This window comes from Canis aureus, unplaced genomic scaffold (genome assembly GCF_053574225.1).
Source record: "Canis aureus isolate CA01 unplaced genomic scaffold, VMU_Caureus_v.1.0 ptg000124l_RagTag, whole genome shotgun sequence".
Taxonomy (NCBI): Eukaryota; Metazoa; Chordata; class Mammalia; order Carnivora; family Canidae; genus Canis; species Canis aureus.
This window is the reverse complement of record NW_027554438.1, coordinates 139931-162933: the sequence shown is the minus strand read 5'-3', so window position 1 is coordinate 162933 and position 23003 is coordinate 139931. Positions and strand designations below refer to the sequence as shown.

Below are 23003 nucleotides of genomic sequence, written 5' to 3'. Positions count from 1 at the left end.
GACACCTGCACCCCGATGTTTATAGCAGCAATGGCCACGATAGCCAAACTGTGGAAGGAGCCTCAGCATCCAACGAAAGATGAATGGATAAAGAAGATGTGGTTTATGTATACAATGGAATATTACTCAGCCATTAGAAATGACAAATACCCACCATTTGCTTCAACGTGGATGGAACTGGAGGGCATTATGCTGAGTGAAGTCAGTCAGTCGGAGAAGGACAAACATTATATGTTCTCATTCATTTGGGGAATATAAATAATAGTGAAAGGGAATATAAGGGAAGGGAGAAGAAATGTGTGGGAAATATGAGAAAGGGAGACAGAACGTAAAGACTGCTAACTCTGGGAAACGAACTAGGGGTGGTAGAAGGGGAGGAGGGCGGGGGGTGGGAGTGAATGGGTGACGGGCACTGGGGGTTATTCTGTATGTTAGTAAATTGAACACCAATAAAAAATAAATTAAAAAAAATAACTAATGATGAGGAATGTGATGTCTAAAGAGGGTGTGAGCTAAGTTCAGTCCCTTTTTCTAAATTCTTCACGGGTTTCTACTAGTACAAATATCTTAATATTTTATCAAATAGATACTCTTCTTTCTTTTTTAAAGATTTCTTTTATTTATTCACGAGAGGCACAGAGAGAGAGAAGGCAAAGACATAGGCAGAGGAAGAAGCAGGCTCCCTCTGGGGAGCCTGGTGAGGGACTTGATCCCAGGACCCCGGGATCATGACCTAAGCCAAACGCAGACACTCAACCACTGAGTCACCCAAGGGCCCCAAGTAGATACTGTTCTTAAAAATAAAGTAATTTTTATTTTAATTTTTAAAGTACTTTAAAGTACTTTAATTTTTAAAGTAATTTTTATTTGAAAAATAACTTATTTAGTATTCTAATGAATACCAAAAATGATAAGGAAGATTCCATTTGACTTCAATTCTTGTGAACACAAGTTTCTAGTGTATGAAAGAAGTGAGAAAAATCCCCAATTTTCACTATTAGTAACATCTTGTACAACAAGAGAAATAGAATTTCTTTGTGAAGAAACAAACATTTAATTCCCCTCATTATTACACACAAGCCAAAATTCACTAATTCTGACTGAAAAATAGGTAGAAATTAATCAACTATTCAATTTCTGTTAAATTCTGTAGTGTCAACCTAAAGATGAGAGAGTCTCCAGCTGAAGCCTGAGGCTGAGCTGAGGTAAAATGGAACCTGGGTCAGCCTACCCCCTTTTTTATGGCTAATTGTAAAAATTAGGCACTAAACTCAGATTATTCATTTGAATAGATTGATTGAGGGTATTGATTCCTCCATGTAAGACCAAGGCATGACAGGGATGAAATATGTTTTTTTTATTTCAGGGGCTATTTCTTCTTAGTTTTTTCCTTCTAGAAAAAAAGGTAAATTTTTTCATATTAACAGTGATCAAAAATATACCAAAATATTTACTATGGGAATGATCTCATAGTAGTTTTCTAAAGATTGTGGCAAGCATTAAGTGCTGCTTGCTACTGCTATGGATGAAATTGTGTCTCCCTCCCACTGCTTTCCCACCTTCTTACCATAAAGCCCTCTCTGCCAGTATCATCATGTTTGGAGCTAGAGCTTTTGAAGGTAATTAAGTTTAAATGGGATCATCAAGGTCAGGTCCTAATCCAGTAAGATGGATGGTCTTGTAAGAAGTGGGAGAGATCTGTATGTGTGTACATACATGCATTGAGGACATGCCTTGGGGTACACAGTGAGAAGGCAGCCGCGTGCAAGCAGAAAAAGAGCTCTTACCAGAACCTGACCATGATGATATCCCGAACTCGGAATTCTAAAAATCTGTGTTCTCTCTATATCAAAGACCTTGGGTTAAATATGAAATTAACATGCCTGTGATCACTTACATTTTCTAATAATACCAATGTATAATATAAAGTATATAAGATAATCTTTTGGGAACTGAGTCTCTTTCAAAGAACATTAACAAATAAATTGATAAAGATTTTGTCACATAAAAACCCTTGAGTAGACATAAGGACATATCTCAAAAGCAATATGTGAAAGATGAAAAATGTTCAACTTGTTTTGTCATAATGAACCATTCGAAATAAAAATTCAGCCCTTCAATAGATGCAACTCTCTAGTGGAAAAACAACACTATCTTTATATAAAAATCTTTTTAGTAGAACATCATAGGCTCTGTAAAACCGGCTGAGAGGTAAGCAGCACCCAGGACAATAAATAGTTCTAGTAAGAAAAGGAAAGTCTTCTCCTGTCCCTAATGCTATAATAATTACAAAGATAAAAGAAAAGAAGAAGAACATATTCCCCTTGTAAATTGAATATGAGTGGTCTGCAAGGTCCTAACAACCAGGAAATGAGTTTGCTATTTGTTAGCATGTCTCTTGGGCTAAGGATGGAAGGGTACAACATGGTATGGAAGGAAGAACATGGCCTTCTGATGAAGGCAGGCCTGGGTTGGAATCTCTTGCATGATTTCCCTATGTATGACTGGACCATTTCTGAGACTTCCTCTGTTCCCATTTTCATCTCTGCAGCCTGTGGATGATAAAAAATATGGGCCTTGGAGGGCTGTGAGAAATATTTTCTTTATTCATGAGAGATACACAGAGAAAGGCAGAGACATAGGCAGAGGGTGAAGCAGGCTCCCTGTGGGGAACCCGATGTGGGACTCGATCCCAGGACCCAGGGATCACGACCTGAGCCAAAGGCAGATGCTCAATCACTGAGAAACCCAGGTGGGTGAGGCATCTGTGATGTTCCTAGTGTGGTTCCCAGCATGCATCCCACATATTTTGGTCTCCCATACTCACCTTGGTTAAATAAAGAGAATGGTAACTAGTCTGCATTTTTAAAATAATGACTTGGCCTTCTTTCAGGAGGAAGAGAGTCTTTCATATGGACCTCATGCCAAGGCCTGGACATTCCTTTTCTCTTTGTCCTCCTTATGACATCACCACCTTCAAGGTTACATCTATGGGCAATTTCCCTAGTCTCAAATATATTTTACTACTATCTTTGACTCTGATTTTTTTGATAGCTATACTTGCTTCATTTTTCAATTCACTAAGCATTCTGATCTATTTCTTACCAAGCAGATTGGAGTTAGTTGTTCACTCAATGTAAAGGAAGGGTTGATTTCAATAATGAAAGAATCTAGGTGTTCATGGAATGTTGTATAAAATTCAGGAAAAAAGAGAGAATAGAAATGGTAGCATCACATAGTGAATAAAAGCCTGTGCTTTGAAATAAATAGACCTGATTTCAAATGTAGACTCTGTCCATTACTAATATGGTAACCTGGGCAGATCCATTAGACCTCTGAGCATCAAGGTTCTCCAATATAAAAATACTCCCATCTCACAGGGTCATTGTAAGGTTGGACAAAATTAGGTACATAAAGTTTTTAGCATAATATCTGACATGTAGTAAGCCCCTGATAAATTGTTATTAATGTAACTCAGATGAGTATATCATTTTGCCAAATTATTACTAGCATGTCGTACCTATGACATGGCATAACTGAGATCTAGGGTGAAAGCAGTAAAAAAAAAGAGGGAGTTAGTTTTTTCTCATGACCAAAAAACTTCTTGATATTTTGTTTGTGGGAGTGTTCTTGGTCTTCCACGTTTTGTGAATAATGCAAACAGAGATGGAGTAAGTAAACAGGTGACCTTCCATGACCTGCTCCCACACGTTTATTGAGCAATCATCATGTTCTAGACTGGATATTCAATGCATTTGTGTTCAGGGTTGAGAGGAAAATGCACACAGTCAATTCTTTCTCCTACATTCCATCTATCTGCTCCATCTTTTTTTTAAAAGATTTATTTATTTATTCATGAGAAACACAGAGAGGAGAGAGAGAGAAACAGAGACACAGGCAGAGGGAGAAGTAGGCTCCCTGCAGAGAGCCTGATGTGGGACTCAATCCTGGGTCTCCAGGATCATGCCCTGAGCTAAAGGCGAAGCTAAACCCCTGAGCCACCCGGGCTACCCTGCTCCATCTTTCCTTTTTACTAAACTGCTAAGATAGAGCCCTGATACCATCCATCAGGACTATTGCCTCCCCTAACTACTCTCTCTGATTCCACTCTTGCTTACCCATCCATCTATTATCTAGCAACAGTCAGAAAAATTTGCTGGAAATATAAATCAGATTTGGTCAGTCCCCTAATTACAAATCCTTTGGCAAAATATTTCCACTTTTTTACCATGGCCTGTGAAGACCCTGTGTGACTAGACCCCTGAGCATAGTATCATATCTGATAGCATGGCCTATGCTCTGGGCTCTAGTCAAATCAGGCTTCCCTGAGCCCCTCTCTCTGAGGGTCAGGTTGTACCCACGTAGACCTGCAAGTCCCTCAGCCTCGATGGCTCAGGCACATTGTCTGGGAATGTGGCTGCTTCTCCTCTCATAGATTTGGTTTTAATGCTCCACCTCAGAGAGGCCCTCCTAGACTATTCCTCTCTAACACGTTCCCACCCTCTCCGCACAGCCCCCTATCCACCTTCTATCAGCAGCACTAATCATTATCATTCCCCCTCTTATTTTATCATTTGTAAGTCCCAGGCAGGAGAGACATTGGTCTGTCACATTGTCAATTGTATTTGCTGCAGGGACATGACACAAAACAAGACCTCCAGAAGTACTCATGGAATGAAGGACTCAAGCATTGGCAAACACAAAAGGGAAAAAATGTTATGTTTTCATATAGTAAGGGTTAATGGGAATGTAATTTTTTTGAGATTCACAAGAGCATGAAACATGGTACACCTACTTGGTATTAGACATCAGTAATAAATCGCTGTACAAGAAAAGCTGCCACTTCTGCCTCCTCCAGCCTTTCTTGAGCTCAACGGGGCCATGGATGAGCAAGGTACGAGTGGCACCCTCAGATGATGTAGTGCTTTCGCTGTAGGTGTCCACCTCCACAGACGAGCTCTTCCTGCAAGACATCAAACACAGAGCAGTTAGTTACTGGTCAAATACACAATATAGTTTAATGCCAAGTTTCAAGGTTCACACAACACTAAAATGTAGTCTCAACCCCCAAAGCAGAGCTCCAGAGCTCAGAATCAAGGATCCCTGAGTTACAGAAAGCTATAGAAAGAGGTGAGGTCACTTGGGAAACTGATGCAGAGGGAGGACAGTTTCAAGGACAAAGCCCTTGGGCATGCCAACACTTAGAGGTGTGGTGGAGAAAGCTGCAGAGCTAATTGTGAGCCATTAGGTAGGCGAGAGCCAAGAAGCCAAAGGTAGAGCAGATTACAAGAAGGAGAATGAACAACAACAACAAACAGGACAACTTGTGGCCTAATATAAAATATATAATAATATATTTAATAATATATTATAAAATATAATATAATATAAATATAATAATATTTATGTTAAGATAAAATGAAGATAACTGAAGATCCTGGAAGTTGACCCCCATCTTATCTAATTCAATATTCAAAATTGGGGTAAAAATTCTCAAAGATCAACAAAAATATTGGAAACCTCAGAAAGTTTCTGAACACAAGAGTTTAGCTATTACTTGGCTGAGCTCTGACAGGACTTCCTGGTCAAAATAGGTAATAAAACAACTCAATTGAGCAGAGTGTAAAAATTCTTTCATAACTAGGACAGGTATTTTCATAGACCCACTGAAAACTGTCTCACAGAGAGAGAGAGTTGGCTCTCTCATGGAGCCAAGAAAGTGTCTCCGCCTCCCCCAAGGATGTATAAAGCCTGCTCCCTTCTGCTCAGCAGCACTGAATCTTATGAACAGGAGCAGCTTTTCAGGAAGCTGGTGCTGGAGTTACTAATTAGTTTCTATGTATTAGAGGAAACAAAAGAAAAGAACAGTTCCTGTTATTGCCGGTCTGTTTGGATGGTCAGAAATAGTGGATCAGAAGACTACCTCATGCGCTGAAGCCTTGAATGTCCACCTGTAAGCTCAGCGTGCTTTCTGATTGACGGGAACATCCTTTTCTCTTCAATTCGCGGGACGGGAAATCGAGTGAGTCTACAGCACTTGGCAGAGTACTGTCAAATGCTTGAAGCCTGAAGATTCCGCAGCGGTCCGTGGTCACTGCCATTATGATGTCACATATTCAAAGCTCATGTTGTAACTGCCAAACTGACATACTGGTTTCCTTATCTTGGCCTCCAAGTTTTGACTTTTTAAAAGTAATCATTTTATTTTGAGATAACTGTAGATTCATTTGCAGCTGTAATAAATAACACAGAGAGATGACATCAGTTTTTTTACAGATGGAGTCTTCCAGAGACACTTGCATCACCACAAGGGTCCTTCCTATTCCCCGATTACAACCACACAAATTTCTTTCCCCCTCCACCACCTCTTTAATCCCTGGCAATCACAAATCTGTTCACCATGTGTATAATGTTGCCATTTCAAGAATGTTATACAGATGGGATCACATAGTTTATGAAATTTGGGGATTTCCTTTTTCCCATTTGATGTAACTGGAGATTCATCTAGATGGCTGCAAGTATTCACAGTTCATTTCCTGGTGTCCCTTAGTAGTACATCATGATATGGATGTATCACAGTTTGCTTAACTACCTGTTGAAGGAGTTCGAAGTGTCTGCAGGTTTTGGCTGTCACTAATAAAGCTACTATAAACATCTGTGTACAGGTTTTTGTGTCAGCGTGAAGTCTTCACTTCTCTGGGCTAAATACCCAGGATGGGAAGAGCCAGGTCATATGCTAGGTATGTTTTTTTGTTTTTGTTTTTGTTTTTTGTTTTTTTATAGTTTTATTTTTTATTTCTTAGGAACTGTCCAACTGTTTTCCAGAATGGCTGTGCCATTTCACATTCTCCCCAGTACTGTGTGAGTCATTCAGTTTCCCCTCATCCACATGAACATTTGGTGTTGTCATTTTTTATTTTAGCTATTCTGATAGCTGTGTAGTGTGATATCTCACTGTGGATTTCACTTGCATTTCCCTAATGGTTAGTGATACTAACATTGATTTGCCACCTGGACATCTCCTTCAGTGTCAAAGCACCTACAGGAGCCTGTTAAAAACATGTTACATGAAGACAGTGTTCCCTTTCCACTAGGAAACTGATGGTTTTACAGATGAGGAGGCTCCTGCGCATACAGGTTGGACTCTGAATCCAAGCAGCCGTGACATAATATGAAGGATTCAAATCCAACTGACTCAGGAGGTCACACAGCCTCCTGCGAGGGCCCCCCATCCCCACTCTTCCCACCATGGACAGTGTCTTTCTTTGACAACTGTGGAGGACAGAAATTTGATCCTACAGACAAAGTTTGTGGTTTCCCTTACAGGCTCCTGTAACAGGCATGTGAAAACCTATCTTTTATGCCCTACTAGACTCTATGGACCTCAAGGAAGGAGTCTATGTCTGACTTATCATTAAATTCTCACAAACATTGGCACATCGGAGGAATCAAAAAATTCTGTATTGAACAAGTGAATGAAATAGTTTTCTGGCAGGGATGGACAGGGAAAAAGGCATGACATAAAATAGTCTTTCTCTTATTTACTTTATTCATTCAACAGATAGTGTTTGAACCTGTACTAGGAGAAAGGCACTTGATAGGTCTGGGCAACAGGGAGCCAGGCCCAACTCTCACAAAACCAGGATTTAAGTGAGGAGGGGGGAAGACAGATATTAAACAGAGAATGTCATCAATAACTGCCTAACACAGCCTCTGGAAAGTACTGCAGAGGAAAATTAAAGATTGAGGTGAGAAATTTAGGGAGGGGCTTGACACCTGATTTCAATTATGGAGAGGAAGGCTTCTTTGACAAGCTCATTTGAAATGACCTTTAAAGAATAACTTGGGATTACTTAGAGAAAGAGGAAGGAAGGGAGGGAAGATACATTTGTCAGTTGAAGGGACAGAATGTGACTAACTGATGTTTCAGAAACATGGAAGACTTTGCTGGATTGGAGACACAGGCAGAAGGTACAGGAGAGTGCAATTGGCCTGTAAATTAGGTAGAGGTGAGAGCACAAGTCCTGGTAGTCCTTTTAGACTTTATTAAGGCTTCTCATCTTAAAACCAAACTAACACAGAAGTGGCATGTAGATAGTGGCCTCCAGGCTTCTCACCACTTTCATTCATTTTTTAAAAAATATTTTATGTATTTGAGAGAGAGAGAGATAAAGAGACAGTGCATGTGCACAAGAGGTGGGGGCAGAGAGAGAGAGAGAGAGAGAAAGAAGCACAAATGGTGCTGAGTGTGGATTCTGACCTGTGGCTCTGTCTCATGATCCTGAGATCATAACCCTGAGCTGAAATCAAGAGTCAGAAACTTAACCAAGTAAGCCACCAGGCACCCCTTTCTCACCATTTTTAAAGGACAAGTGCTAGTCTGGCCATGCTTGACTATATTTAGAACCATGGAGGCTCATTGGGCAACACTTTCTGGCCTCCCATCAAGTACCTGTCAAAATCTATTTCAGGTAAAAAATAATCTATTTCAGGTAAAAAATATAGGCAGACTTATCTCTGCACCTTCCCCAATTCTCAGATTATGTCCCATTCTCTGCATCTCCCTTCAGAGAGGTTAGAGATTTAGAGGCCGGGAAAACTCTCCTTTTAGAATCTCGTCCTGTTGATCAATTCTGATATGCATCAGACTCACTTGGGAGGCTTTTCAGGCACTCATTCTGAAACTGCCTCCCCCAGAGGTTCTGATTCATCAGATCTGGAAAAAGCTCTTTGAGTGATTCTTACATGTAACCAGGATTGTGAGTCACTGGTTTTAAGGAATTAATTGAGAAAGATACAGTGTTTGATAGTATCTTCTCCTTGTAGTAAAGCAAAGGAAAGAAAAGTTTGAGAAAGATAAAGGGAGCTTCTTTTACCAGGTCACAGTTACCTTTGCAGTAATAGCTAAAGCTTAATTTCTTCCATAATACCATTGTGATTTATTTTAATTTGATGAATGAGCTCTAAATAGAATAATAATGATGGGGTCTTTTTTCTTTTTTAAAGACTTTATTTATGTATTTATTCATGAGAGACACAGAATGAGAGAGAGAGAGAGAGAGAGAGGGGCAGAGGGAGAAGCAGGCTCCATACAGGGAGCCCGACGTGGGACTCGATCCCGGTTCTCCAGGATCATGCCCTGGGCTGAAGGCAGCGCTAAACCGCTGAGCCACCCGGGCTGCCCGGGTCTGTTTTCATCTATTTCACCAAACACCTATGTTTTCACCCTAAATATCAAATAAAAGAGATACTCTAAGGTGATCTTTATGCCAGTAATACCGTATTATTGATCTATTGTCCATTTTTGTCAATACCATACTGTTTTTTTTTTTTAATACCATACTGTTTTGATTATTACAGCTTTGCAATATATCTTGAAATCTGGGACTGTGATACCTCCAGTTTTTTTTTCAAGATTGCTTTGGCTATTTGGGGTCTTTGTGGTTCCATACATGCTTATGAATTACTTGTTTTAGTTCTGTGAAAATACTATTAGCACTTTGATAGGGATTCCATCAAATCTGTAGATTATTTTGAGTATGGAACATTTTATTAATACTTGTTCTCTCATCAATAAGCATGGAATATTTTTCCATTTGTGTTGTCTTCAATTTTTTTCACCAATGATTTATAGTTTTTCAGTATATATATATATATATATATATATATATATATATATAGTCTTTCACTTCCTTCTTTAAGCTTATTTCTAGGTATCTTATTTTTGGTACAATTGTTAATGGGACTGTTTCTTAATTTATTTTTTTCTCTTCATTATTAGTGTATAGAAATGCAGTGGATTTCTGTATATTGGTTTGTATCCTGTGACTTTCCTGAACTCATTTATCAGTTCTAGTCCATTTTTGGTAGAATCCTGAGGGTTTTCTACATATAGTATCATGGCACCTGCAAATAGTGAAAGTTTTACCTCTTCCTTACCCATTTGGATGCCATTTATTGCTTTTTCTTGTATGATTGCTGGGGCTAGGACTTCCAGTACTATGCTGAATAAAAGTAGTGAGAGTGGAAATCCTTGTTTTGTTCTTGATCTTGGGGAGAAGCTCTCACTTTTTCACCATTGAGTATGACATTAGCTGTAGTTTTTCACATAAGGTCTTCATTCTGTTGAGGTATGTTCCTTCTAAACCTACTTTGTTGAGTTTGTATCATGAATGGATGTTGTACTTTTAAATGCTTTTCTGCACCTATTAAGATAATCATGGTTTTTTACCCTTCTCTTGTTGATGATATGTATGATGATAATGGATTTGTGAATATTGAATCACATTTGCATACTAAGAATAAATCCCACTTGATCATGGTAAATGACTTTTTTAATGTATTGGTGGATTTGGTTGGCTAATACTTTGTTGAGGATTTTTGCATGTATGTTAATCAGAGATATTGGCCTGTAGTTCTCTCTCTCTCTATCTTTCTCTCTCTCTGTAGTGTCTTTATCTGGTTTTGGTATCAGGGTAATGCTGACTTCATAGAATACATAGAAGCTTTCATTCTTTGTTTTTTGAAGTAGTTTGAGAAAAGTAGGTGTTAACTCTTCTTTATATGTTTGGTAAAAAATTTTTTTAAGGATTTTATTTATTTATCCATGACAGAGAAAGACAGAGGCAGAGACACAGGCAGAAGGAGAAGCAGGCCCCATGGAAGGAGCCCAATGTGGGACTCGATCTCAGGACTCTGGGATCAGGACCTGAAGGCAGATGATCAACTGCTGAATCACCCAGGTGTCCCTTAATCTTTGGTAAAATTTACCTGTGAAGCCATCTGTTTTTTGGTAGTTTTTTGATTACTGATTTGATTTCATTGCTGTTTGTTTTTTGGTAGTTTTTTGATTACTGATTTGATTTCATTGCTGATAATCAGTCTTTTCAAATTTTCTATTTTTTCCCAACTCATCTTTGAGAGGTTATATGTTTCTAAGAATTTACCCATTTCTTCTAGGTTGTCCAATTAGTTTGCATATAATTTTTTCATAATATTCTCTTAAAATCCTTTATATTTTTGTGGTGTTGTTATTTCTCCTCTTTCATTTCTTTTTAAAATAAATTTATTTTTATTGGTGTTCAATTTGCCAACATACAGAATAACACCCAGTGCTCATCCTGTCAAGTTCCCCCCTCAGTGCCCACCACCCAGTCACCCCCACCCACTACCCACCCCCCATTCCACCATCCCTATTCATTTCCCAGAGTTAGGAGTCTTCATGTTCTGTCTCCCTTTCTGAGATTTCCTACCCATTTCTTCTCCCTTCCCTTCTATTCCCTTTCACTATTATTTATATTCCCCAAATGAATGAGACCATATAATGTTTGTCCTTCTCCGCTTGACTTACTTCACTCAGCATAATACCCTCCAGTTCCATCCATGTCGAAGCAAATGGTGGGTATCTGTCATTTCTAATGGCTGAGTAATATTCCATTGTATACATAAACCACACCTTCTTTATCCATTCATCTTTCAATGGACACCGAGGCTCCTTCCACAGTTTGGCTATTGTGGACATTGCTGCTAGAAACATCGGGGTGCAGGTGTCCTGGTGTTTCATTGCATCTGCATCTCTGAGGTAAATCCCCAGCAGTGCAATTGCTGGGTCGTAGGGCAGGTCTATTTTTAACTCTTTGAGGAACCTCCGCACAGTGTTCCAGAGTGGCTACACCATTTCACATTCCCACCAACAGTGTAAGAGGGTTCCCCTTTCTCTGCATCCTCTCCAACATGTGTGGTTTCCTGCCTTGTTAATTTTCCCCATTCTCACTGGTGTAAGGTGGGATCTCATTGTGGTTTTGATTTGTATTTCCCTGATGTCGAGTGATGCAGAGCATTTTCTCATGTGCTTGTTGGCCATGTCTATGTTTCCTCTGTGAGAATTCTTGGGTTGTACTACAAAGCTGTGGTCATCAAGACAGTGTGGTCCTGGCACAAAAACAGACACATTGATCAATGGAACAGAATAGAGAATCCAGAATTGTAACCTCAACTTTGTGGCCAACTAATATTCGATAAAGGAGGAAAGACTATCCACTGGAAGAAAGACTGTCTCTTCAATTAATGGTGCTGGGAAAATTGGACATCCACATGCAGAAGAATGAAACTAGACCACTCTCTTGCACCATATACAAAGATAAACTCAAAATGAATGAAAGATCTAAATGTGAGGCAAGATTCCATCAAAATCCTAGAGGAGAACACAGGAAACACCCTTTTTGAACTTGGCCACACTAACTTCTTGCAAGATACATCCACAAAGGTAAAAGAAACAAAAGCAAAAATGAACTGTTGGGACTTCATCAAGATAAGAAGCTTTTGCACAGCAAAGGATACAGTCAACAAAACTACAAGACAACTTACAGAATGGGAGAAAATATTTGCAAATGACATATCAGATATCAGATATCTAGTGTCCAAGATCTATAAAGAATGTATTAAACTCAACACCAAAGAAACAAAGAATCCAATAATGAAATGGGCAAAAGACATGTACAGAAATCCTTTTCATTTATAATCTTGAGTCCTCTCTCTTGCCCTCTCTGTCTTATTTTTAAGGATTTTATTTATCCATGACAGAGACAGAGGCAGAGACACAGGCAGAAGGAGAAGCAGGCTCCGTGCAAGGAGCCCAATGTGGAACTCAATCCTGGGTCTCTGGGATCATGCCCTGAGCTGAAGGCAGATGCTCAATCACTGAGCCACCCAGGGGTCCCCTCTCTCTCTGTGTTTTTATGAGTCTGGCTAAAGGTTCATCAATTTTGTTGATCTTTTTAAAGATCCAGCTCCTGGTTTCATTCATCTGATTTATTGTTCCTTGGTGTGTTTTTTTTTTTTTGTTCTATTTCATTTATTTCTGCTCTAATCTTTATTATTTTATTTCTTCTGCTGGTTTGAGGTTTTATTTGTTCTTCTTTTTCCAGCTTCTTTAGTGTAAGGTTAGGTTGTTTGATATTTTTCTTGCTTCTTGAGGTAGGGCTGGATTGCTCTAAGGTTCCCTCTTAGAACAGATTTTGCTGGATTCCAAAGTTTTTGGACCATTGTGTTTTCATTTTCATTGGTCTCCAATTATTTTTAAACTTCTTCTTTGATTTCTTCGCTTAAAATTTTAAATCTTTGATTACATGTGTACATCAGAAAACATTATGTAATGGCAAGAGCACGAGGTCGGGAATCAAATTATGTAGTTTTAATCCTTCCTCATAATTTACTACCTACATGACACTGGGTAAACTAGTTACACTTCTGAAGCCTCACTGTTGTCATTTATAAAATCAGGATGGTGATAAAAGCACCTGCTTCATAGGGCTGTTATGAGAATTAAATGAGATCATACCGCAGAAATCTTAGTATGATATCTAACAGAGTAATCCTTCAAATGATTTAGTTATGCTTATAGGAGACAATGAGACTTTTTATTCAGAAATAGTAACAATATCATGGGTATTCTCCATGACCAAAGATAGGGGGAGATTGTAGTAATGCCAATTGAGTAACTACAAATTGCCAAGTTCTTTGCCAGGCAGTTTATGGACATCATCTCATTTCCTTGCAGCAGGTTTGTGAGGTAAGAATCATTATTTCCACTTTATAGTTGGAGAAACTGAAGTTTAGTAAAGTTAAGGCACTGAAAACCACATACCTAATAATTCATAGCGTCAAGTTTGTCTAATTTCAAAGTCCTATAATTTTTCCTTGCCTAAAGAATGTGTCCGTCCTGGAAGAGGAAAGAAAATGTATTTTAAGCCACATCCCATTTAGGTTGGCTCCCAAATTATTTAACTGACACATAAGTGAGTTTTTCATCAACTGTCAGTGTTTATGTATGGTGCCCATGTCCCACTCTGTCTCTTCTCTCAGGAATGGCTGGTTGTGGAACCCAGAGCCACTGCTGGTACCATGAACTGACTGTCAGACAGGAAATTTGCAAAGCTCTCAATGTGGATAGGAGACTCCTGGGACTTTACAGAACGAGATCTTAGGTTTTAGGCAGGCTGGGAGTAAGAGTCAGGTCTGTGAAAGTCTAATGATTCCCCTCCTAATGTCCAGTGGTTCACATCTCTTTGATAGATACCAGGCTATGAATTTGTGACTAAACATTTCCACTGCCTTCTAAGCTTGATACCCATCCTGGATCAGTATTATGGATAATTTCTATCCTGATTCTGGCACTCTGGATTTTCTACTACCACTAATTGATCTCTATAAAGAGGGAAAAAAGGGATGCCCAGGCCTTGGCAGCTGAGTGTTCACTCTACTACCCTTTGCTGCCCTCTACTGACCATATCTGGAAATTACGTTTAACCTTCCAGGTCCTTGTCCCAAAGCAGATAGAGATACTGCAGTGAGTGAAACCAGGCACACAAAATTTGAGATGCACCAAAAAACTAAGTAAATAAGATATGATATTTTAATTTAATATTTTTAGAAGTCAATTTTCAAAAGATACATGATGAACAAAATACCGAAATGTACCCTAAAACAGTACTACTAGCTTATATGTACAAAGACCCTGCCATCCATCTTTTCATTCAAGAAAGAGGTCTAATACCACAGTGGAAAATCATGCTACCAGTGCTGATGAACCTTTTTCATCACTCGCATATTTGGGAAAAAGACCCAGAAAATTTAGAATAAACCAAAAAAAAAAAAAGGTGCAAGTGGAAGAGATATTATAACAGTAGACTCCTGAGGAAAACAAGAGAACGGAAAAAAAATTAAGAAAACAAAGCCAACTAACATCTTTAGAGTCAAGAAGCCAAAAAAGAGGTGGCTATGAAATAAGAACAAAGGCAGATAAATATTTCTTGTATATTAAAGGTATCATCGACCAAATTGAATTTAATAGAAAGTCTTGAAGATTGAGTTCAAGGAATCGCATTTGACCTTGACACTTGGAACATTCATCTTTCAGTTTTCCTGACCTAAGGTTACCCTTTTTTTTCTCAATAACTAGAGCTATTTAGTCCTTCAGTAAGGAGTAATTTAATCATTGGAATAACGGAAATGCTATTTTAATTTGTAGAATCAACATACAAACAAAGCTTGGAAGACAACAACTGTAAAAGAGAATCTGACTAATAGTAACACTGATAATATGAAACAATGGAAGTCTGAATATTAAAGCAGCAGAGAGATATGGAAGATAATGTCACAGATTTTTCTCACCTATTTATTTATATAGCAAGAAATCAATTATATACTGTCTAAAATTGATGTAACAAAATAGAGTTTAAGTATACTCTTTAAAATGATAATCACCAGAAATATCAAAGCAATGTAACTGGAAAAACATAGACATGGATGGATCAAAGAAATAAGTTTCTCATCTTCCAATAGATGCTATCTAAAGTTGATAAACAAGATAAAAGAAGAAATCAAGTATTAACATATATTTCAGAGGTATTGTGGTAACCACCAGGAAAACAGAAAATACTTAAAAACAGGGAGCTGGAAATGAGTCGGGGAACAAGTTCAGGCTGAGAATTTACTTTTCACTTGGTATCATTCTCTACTGCTTGATTTTTAAAATGTGTGTATGTATTAATTTTAAGTTGAAAAGTTAGAAGAAACAAAACCAACTCGACTTTTTGCAGCTGCAGCTCTTGGCACCACTTCCTTCCCATCTGCAATCTCTCTCCTTACACCAGTAGTCCGATCCTATGGAGGCAGGAAGGAATAAGAGAGACTAGAAAAGTTTCTGTCCTGGGGATCCCTGGGTGGCGCAGCGGTTTAGCGCCTGCCTTTTGCCTGGGGCGCGATCCTGGAGAATTGGAGAATTGGGATCAAGTCCCATGTCAGGCTCCCGGTGCATGGAGCCTGCCTCTCCCTCTGCCTGTGTCTCTGCCTCTCTCTCTCTCTCTGTGTGTGACTATCATAAATAAATAAAAAATTTTAAAAAAAGCTTTTAAAAAAGTTTCTGTCCTGAATTTAAGTTTCTTGGAATCTTTTTGGCTTGTGCTTGGGTTCTATCTTTTCAATGGTGCAACTCTTTGGAATACTAACTTTTGACTATTTTAATCTGTGATATCTAGAATCTCCTTAAAGTTTTGCTAAACTTTGTTATCCTTCTTTTACTTCTTGACAAAAGACTAATCCTGACTCACTGCCTCTTACTGTGATCACAGTATTTTATTTTCTTAGAATCTTGATTCTAGCCAACTACTGCTTTGCCTGGCCCAACTCAACCTGCCTAGGTAGGAATGAAACGTCTATGGAAGAGAGATGACAATTACCATTTTCAGAATAAGTAAAACGTCATATACTAGTAAGTTAAACATAGTACTAAGGGAGTACGGTGATGTTCATTATCCCATTCCTCATGCATTTACAGAGGAGAGTGTACTTCCCTGTTCTAGAGAGAACAGACTTGGAAGAATTTGGGAGTAGAAGTTTTCTCTAGACTTGTGGTCTCACAATCTTGTACCAAAGTAGCCAAAACATGAGACACAAGACACAAGGAAATGAAGAAACCAGAATACCTATCTACATTTTTGAAGAAGGCAATAATGTCTCAAATGTCACTCTCTGAGAGAAAGTAGGTAATATATATGGGAGACCCGGGACACATGACCAAAACAAAACAATAACAACAGCAAAAGCAAAGGAATACCTATATTAAACATGTGGAAGCACAACTATTGATGGGCACTTTCTGCTCAGTCATACAGATTCACAGGCCGTGGATTCAGTGCTGGTGCAGCTGGCTGGCTTGCCACCGGACTGAGACCAGGTCCTCGCTGTCTCCAGCATAGGTGCTACTAAGTTATCTGCTGTGCTCCGATAGCAGTGTCAGGTGACATTACATAGTCACTTAGGTGGGGTACCACAGTTTTGTTTGTGACAACTTCTATAGTGGACAGTTTCTTTTGTGACTGCTGACCCCTTGGAGACTAGAACTAATTAGAGATTTGAAGCAACTTTGAAGAGGCTGAAGAAGCTATACTCATTCCTGTGAAATCCCAGGACACAGCTGCAGCTATAGGAACCTTGGCTCTGAGTAAAAGCCTCTGGCTGACACTGAGCCAATTGTATAAAATGGAGAGTGAGAGCATTTGGACTTTAAATAAAAGCTCTATGAGCTTTTATTTGCAAGGGGATTTAGTTTGTGGGGAAGTTGAGTAACAAAAATGAGTTTCATATTGTTCAAATTTGGGACATTTTAATATTGATATAGTTCTCTGTATTCATTTCATAAAGTCTGGTGAGCTATTTTGGACATGACTGGGCATAATTAGAGATAAGAAATAGAATTAGAGAGTGAACTTTCAGCTTAGTACTATCTGACTCATGGTGCTAGTCTTGTATGGGCAAAAAACAAAATGCCCTTCAAGAAGTCCCAGAAGGACTCTGTGTAGGGAGAAGCAGACTTGGGGACTGTGTGAGCACAGCAGCACTTTGAGCATGCACCACTCGGCTGAGAGGGACAGCTGCCTGGTCCCCTTCTGATGCCTGAGTACAAAGGGTTATGACATTGTTTTTCAGCCTTCCATCATGTGTACACCGCCTTCATGACTTCTCTACAAATACATGTTTTTAAGTATTCAGCATGGACTTTACAATCTTTGCTCAGGGTAATATGTGTTAAAACATGTTAGGAAAAAAAACAGGTATCTTTCTGACTACAGATGAAAATACATACATAATTACTAAAACTGAAAAAAAATATGCCTGTGAGTATGCTACTTAAAACAACTCACATGATGCCAGTGGAACCCACAATGTAATATATTTAAAAAATTAAAAAGCTGGCAAACATTCAGAGGCATACATGTTATTCCCCTCTTCAGGATTCTACTCCAATCCTGATGACAGAACATGGTGTTGGAGAAGAGATTTGGGGTCGCTCTCTTCACTTTCTCACACCATCCCAAACAATGTAGAACAGACCTTTTAAAAGACCTATAGAAGCTGTGTAGAGCTTTTGTACTTAAAGAGTTTCTTGGTCCCCTATTGGAGTGGGCTTGAGTGAGGACAACTGCAGTTGTCTGGCCATCCCATGGCTTGTTTATGGAGATGCAGTAGCAAACCCTGTTTTTGCATGAGGTCTAAGCCTCTACCCAGCTTTACTAGGGAACCCTATCATTTGGATGATAACATACATTTAAATTGCCTTCTGTCTCCCCTTTCTCAAACTGGTTCCAACCTGTAAAGAAGCGCAAATTCCAACACAGCTTGTAGTTACAAAAACAAGTGAAAGAATGAGAGAAGAAAACATTGATGGAAGAAAATGCATGATGCTATTATACAGCAAAAATACTATGTATATGTAAACATTTAATGCAACTCAATACTCAAATAGTGTTGAATTCTCCTTCCCCAACTTGCAGGTAGAGTCATGTAGTATTCCAGTCTTTCTGGCTGAGTCCCTGCAGCTGGAGCAGGGCACCTTCCGCTGTTGCTTAGTTTCTGAAAACCAATGAGAAAGAATATTGGTTTAGGGTCAGGCCTGGGGTTAGATCCTGGATGTCTGAAGTTCAGCAAATTACCTAGCCTTCCTGAGTCTCAGGTTTTATACGTGTAAAATGGGAACAATAACCCCTCTAGGTTTGTTGTGAGGATTAAGTAATAATGCATGTGAGTCAGTGACACTGCCATTCAGAAAGAAATTCAGATCCATGTCTAGGTATCCACTGGGTATGTCCATAACTAGATAGTTTTTGAAGAGGTTTGAGATCTTTTCCTTGCATGGATAGTGGAGTATGTGTGGTCGTGCTTATACTCAGAGGCTTTTTTTTAGCACAGATAAAATGCCAGAACAATAAAGATTTTGATCTCATGTGTTCCTTTATGCAAACAAGCTTGCCTAGCAAAATGGTGCAGATATACACAGATGAATGGACTTTATACAAATAAATGAAATTATGTTTCTCTAGTATAAAAATAGATCAAATGGTAAGAGCACAAAAGTAGGTGAAATGGTAACATAAACTGACTTGTGTAATCAGAGGGTCAACGCTTGGCATTTTCCTCTCTAAGCTTTTCTAATAGTTTTGTTGCTAAGGCTACCATGTTTTTGCCAGATTGGAAGAGGATTGTCAACTCTAATGAAGATTAAGTAGCCTTCCCAACTAGATTTTTTTAAAATAAGCATCAGTTAATGCTGCTGGCTTTCAAAGCCATATTCATGAAGAATGGAAAGATCTTTAAAGAGCTGCTCTCAGAGACTCCTAACTCTTGGAAATGAACAAGGGGTAGTGGAAGAGGAGGTGGGTAGGGGGATGGGGTGACTAGGTGACGGGCACTGAGGGGGGCTCTATGTTGCTCTATGTTGGCAAATTGAACTCCAGTAAAAAATAAATAAAAAAAAGAAATAAAAAATAAAGATCTGCTCTAAGAAGATGTAACTAATAAAATTTGAAATTTAGCAGCATTTCTATTCCATAGTTATTCCAACACAAGTTTTTATCATGGTTACATTGAACAAAAATAACTTAAAACAGAACTTTACATATTTAATAAAAAGATGAAGATATTATTATTTACAACTTTAGCCAAAAATTAATTCCCTAAAGAGTAAAAGGTTATTTAATGAACAATTCTTTTGACTGGTTGGGAAATTGTTGCACCACTGCTCACAAATTCACACTTGATTTATTCTTTGAACGATATAGGTAAGTTACAGGGTTAAGTCCTCTGTCTTTTGGTCCCTGCCATTAATCGGTTAAAGTCATCTGAGGACAGTGTAATTACAATGCTCCCAAAGAAACCTGGAGCTTTGTAAAGTACAGTAAATGGAAACTAATTTGTTATGGACATTCAATTGTTAAAAGGATGTAAAAGGGTAGGAGCCATTAGGAAAGGTGAAGAAACACTGCTCTTGATGAGCTTGCTGAGGAGCCAAATGAGCTTCTTGATCATGAACAGAAGAGACCATCTAAAGTTTAAAAAATGTAGAGCTGTTTGTGTGTCCATTGATCCTGCAATTCTACTTGTGCACTAAAGCAGGAAAATTAAATGAAATATTACCTAACGAATACAGGTGCTGTGTTTTCTTCCTCTGATGTCTTTATATCTTTGTAGCCAGAAATCCCAATGTTAATTCCCAATAGGAAAGGCTGAATATTAAAGTTAAAAGTTCACCTTAATTTGAATATTGTAGCATTAGTGACATCTGGTGGAAAACAAGTTACAGGGTAGCATTATTTAGATATCCTGATCTATCCTGTATACTATCACTTTCACCAGATTTTCACACAGCCCTCTCCCCAAGTCCATGGGAAGAGTGTACTTTCTGGCCCCATTGAAGTTTGGCTTAGCCTTAAGTCTTACCTGCATCAGTGGAATATGGGCAAAAATGTCAGTGTGAAAGTTCTGAAGATAAGCTTTAGCAGTCCTGGTGAGGCATTGCCCCTTCAATGATAGAAGGAGACACGTACCCTGCAGATTTGCATGATAAGAAGACAAGCACTCCAGATAACCCACAGACTTACAGGGAAAAAATTGTTATTCTATGGTTGTTTGTGCAAAAGCCAATTAATACATGAGACTATTACACACCTCTGTGTGAATTCCCATGGAGGCTTGACTCCTCTCTCCAATTGATGACACTGGGAGAAGAATCCTGGAGACGTGTGGTTCAGTCCCTTCTGGGGCTCTATTTCAGACCCTGATAGGCCCAGTCGGAACATGTTTCCATTCCTCCACCTATGGTAAGCAAAACTGAGTCAAGAGTCCAGGGCAGGCCCATCAGGCTCTCTTAGAATCTTGGTTTCTCTGTATAACATGGTGTGGAAGTCATGTAGGGCTCTTTTTTTCTTCCAAACATTTATTTAAATTTTAGTTAACATATAGTGTAATATTGGTTTCAGGAGTATAATTTAGTGATTCATCACTTACACATAATACCCACTGTTCATAGGTCATTCGCAATTCTTGCATCTGTTGGTTTAAATATCTTCCTCTTAAAAAAAAATAAATAAATATCTTCCTCTTAAGGTGGACTTCAAGGTATAGGAAAAGAGGGCAGGACAAGTTTAGTTGGAGCCATAGGCCAAAGCTTTTCCGATTGAGCTTTGCCAATAAAGCTTGTAGCTTGGCTCCCACTCAACTCTAATATATGTACTAGTAGGACTCAGTAGTGTTATAAGCCACAAAGTATAAGTGGTAATATTAGGACTGTTTAATTTGGCGAATAAAAACAACTGACAGAAATTTAAGTATTATCCATGATCTATTAAGAAAGTTGCTACTGGTGAACATTTTTCAGGGAATGACCACATTATTTCTGCTTATTTAGCGAGGTATTTAGTGTTTCCTAAAGCAGTTACTGCTTTCTAAAAAGAATTTCAAACTTTTGTCCCAAAAGTAGGACCAGAATTGTTAACTCTTCATATTTTTACTGAACTTCCAGTTCTGCTTTCCTTCTCAACCTAATGTTTCATGTTTAGAGGTTACAAACAGCCCAGAATTTAAATGTTTTAATCTTACTAGTGTCCACTTTGTAACATACCTCATGTTTGGAAAACCAGACTCTTGACCATACCTTAATTCAACATCATTTTCATTTCTGCAGAACTACTTTTCTTATTCAGGAAAAGGACACATGTGGGTGGACCTCAATTAGATAGCTTCAACAATTCTCAAGGCAATGGGCTTTCACAGTAGCATTCACGATACCTGTCATCAATTACTGGCACTTATTTGTCTTGCAATGAGAGAATTGCCCTTTATTCTTAACAAGCAGGCAACTGGATCAAAGAGATTAGATTACTCAGGTGAAAAAACAAAGACAAATACATAATGAGATAAACCTGTGTAGTAACTGCCTGGAAGATTGCCATCTATTTTCCTCTCCATATCTCACGCTTTAGAAAGACCAGGACTTTGTTTCATTCATCCTAATACTTGGCACTTTAACAGGTGCTCACTTTGTAATTTCTGAATGAGTGATACAGGCTATGTGTTTTTACTTTATAGTGAAGGTTAATGAGTTAAATCATATAAAAAGCTTAGAACGGTGTCTGATACTAAGCACTTAATTACAAAACAAGGTAACATTTAGAATAGAGATGAGAAAAGACGTCAGAAGTTTGCCTTAAACTGACCCTTAAAAAATAAGGAAAACTAGGCTGGCAATAAGGCTAAGAGGATAGAAAAGTTCTCCAGTACACTACATGCTAAAATGAATTAATTCCAATGACATCTATTATTTTTTACAGAGAATGATGCTTATTTTAAGTCTAAGGTTATAAGATTAAAGGGATATAATCAAAGCTTGTTCATTAAATTGAAAGTAACTCCAGATTTATTCAAGTTTGTATCCTTAGGCCTCAGTAGGCACAAGATATTATTTGCTATACTGAATCCATTCTATTGTATGTGTTAATACCACACCAATATAAACATATTTTAAGACAAATTTTAAACATACATATTTAACTTTATTTCATCATCATTTAAAGCTTGATTTTATAAAACAAAAAAAATTAAGAGTTCTGTATCACAGGAATTTAAACAGTGGCAATATATGTAGCTTTGTAGGTTCGAGTTCTACAACAAATTAAAATCAAATCATTGGAAATGTTTTCAATATGGAAAATAGACAAATAAAATAAATGGCAGAGACCTATTATGAGCAATGTTTCATTACTTGCAAGTTATCGTTAGATAATTTCAGAATCTAAACAAAGACTCTCAATATTCAGACTTCTGTTGCTGTATTTTACATTTAATATCTCCCTACCTATATTCCAGAGTCAAAGTCCTTGACCAAAAGGTCTGATTTAAGAAGGCATTTAGTTTTATGGCAAAAGTTATCCATCTACAGTTACCACTTTCAAGGAATTGACAACAATGCTGATGTGATCTGCTAGTTCCCTTTTGAACAATGTGCAATAATTTATGTCAACCCTGTATAAAGTTATACAGGTAGAAAAAATTGGACAATTATGCACAGTTCAATAGATGTAGAATGTTAAGTTTTCCCAGTCTAAAAATTAACCAGTGATACAAAATTTATCAACTATAGTTGACTTGGTTTCAGGAAAACCGCATCTGAG

The 23003-nt window shown here is 38.2% G+C and overlaps 1 protein-coding gene across 15 annotated transcripts in view; it reads right to left on the bottom strand.

The window, feature by feature from the left end:
- Positions 1-23003, bottom strand: part of LOC144309603 (rho GTPase-activating protein 20-like) — a 52896-nt gene that overhangs the window by 17378 nt on the left and 12515 nt on the right. For 4 of the 15 annotated variants that reach the window (XM_077890705.1, XM_077890693.1, XM_077890699.1 and 1 more), the window contains 5 exons: positions 20503-20649; positions 18297-18411; positions 15591-15663; positions 5924-6233; positions 4796-4963 (listed from right to left, as the gene is read on the bottom strand). In XM_077890705.1, the coding sequence (XP_077746831.1) occupies positions 4796-4963; positions 5924-5988 (233 nt within the window). In that variant the 5' untranslated portion in view covers positions 5989-6233; positions 15591-15663; positions 18297-18411; positions 20503-20649. The other 11 variants (XM_077890701.1, XM_077890695.1, XM_077890696.1 and 8 more) reach the window with 8 other exon arrangements.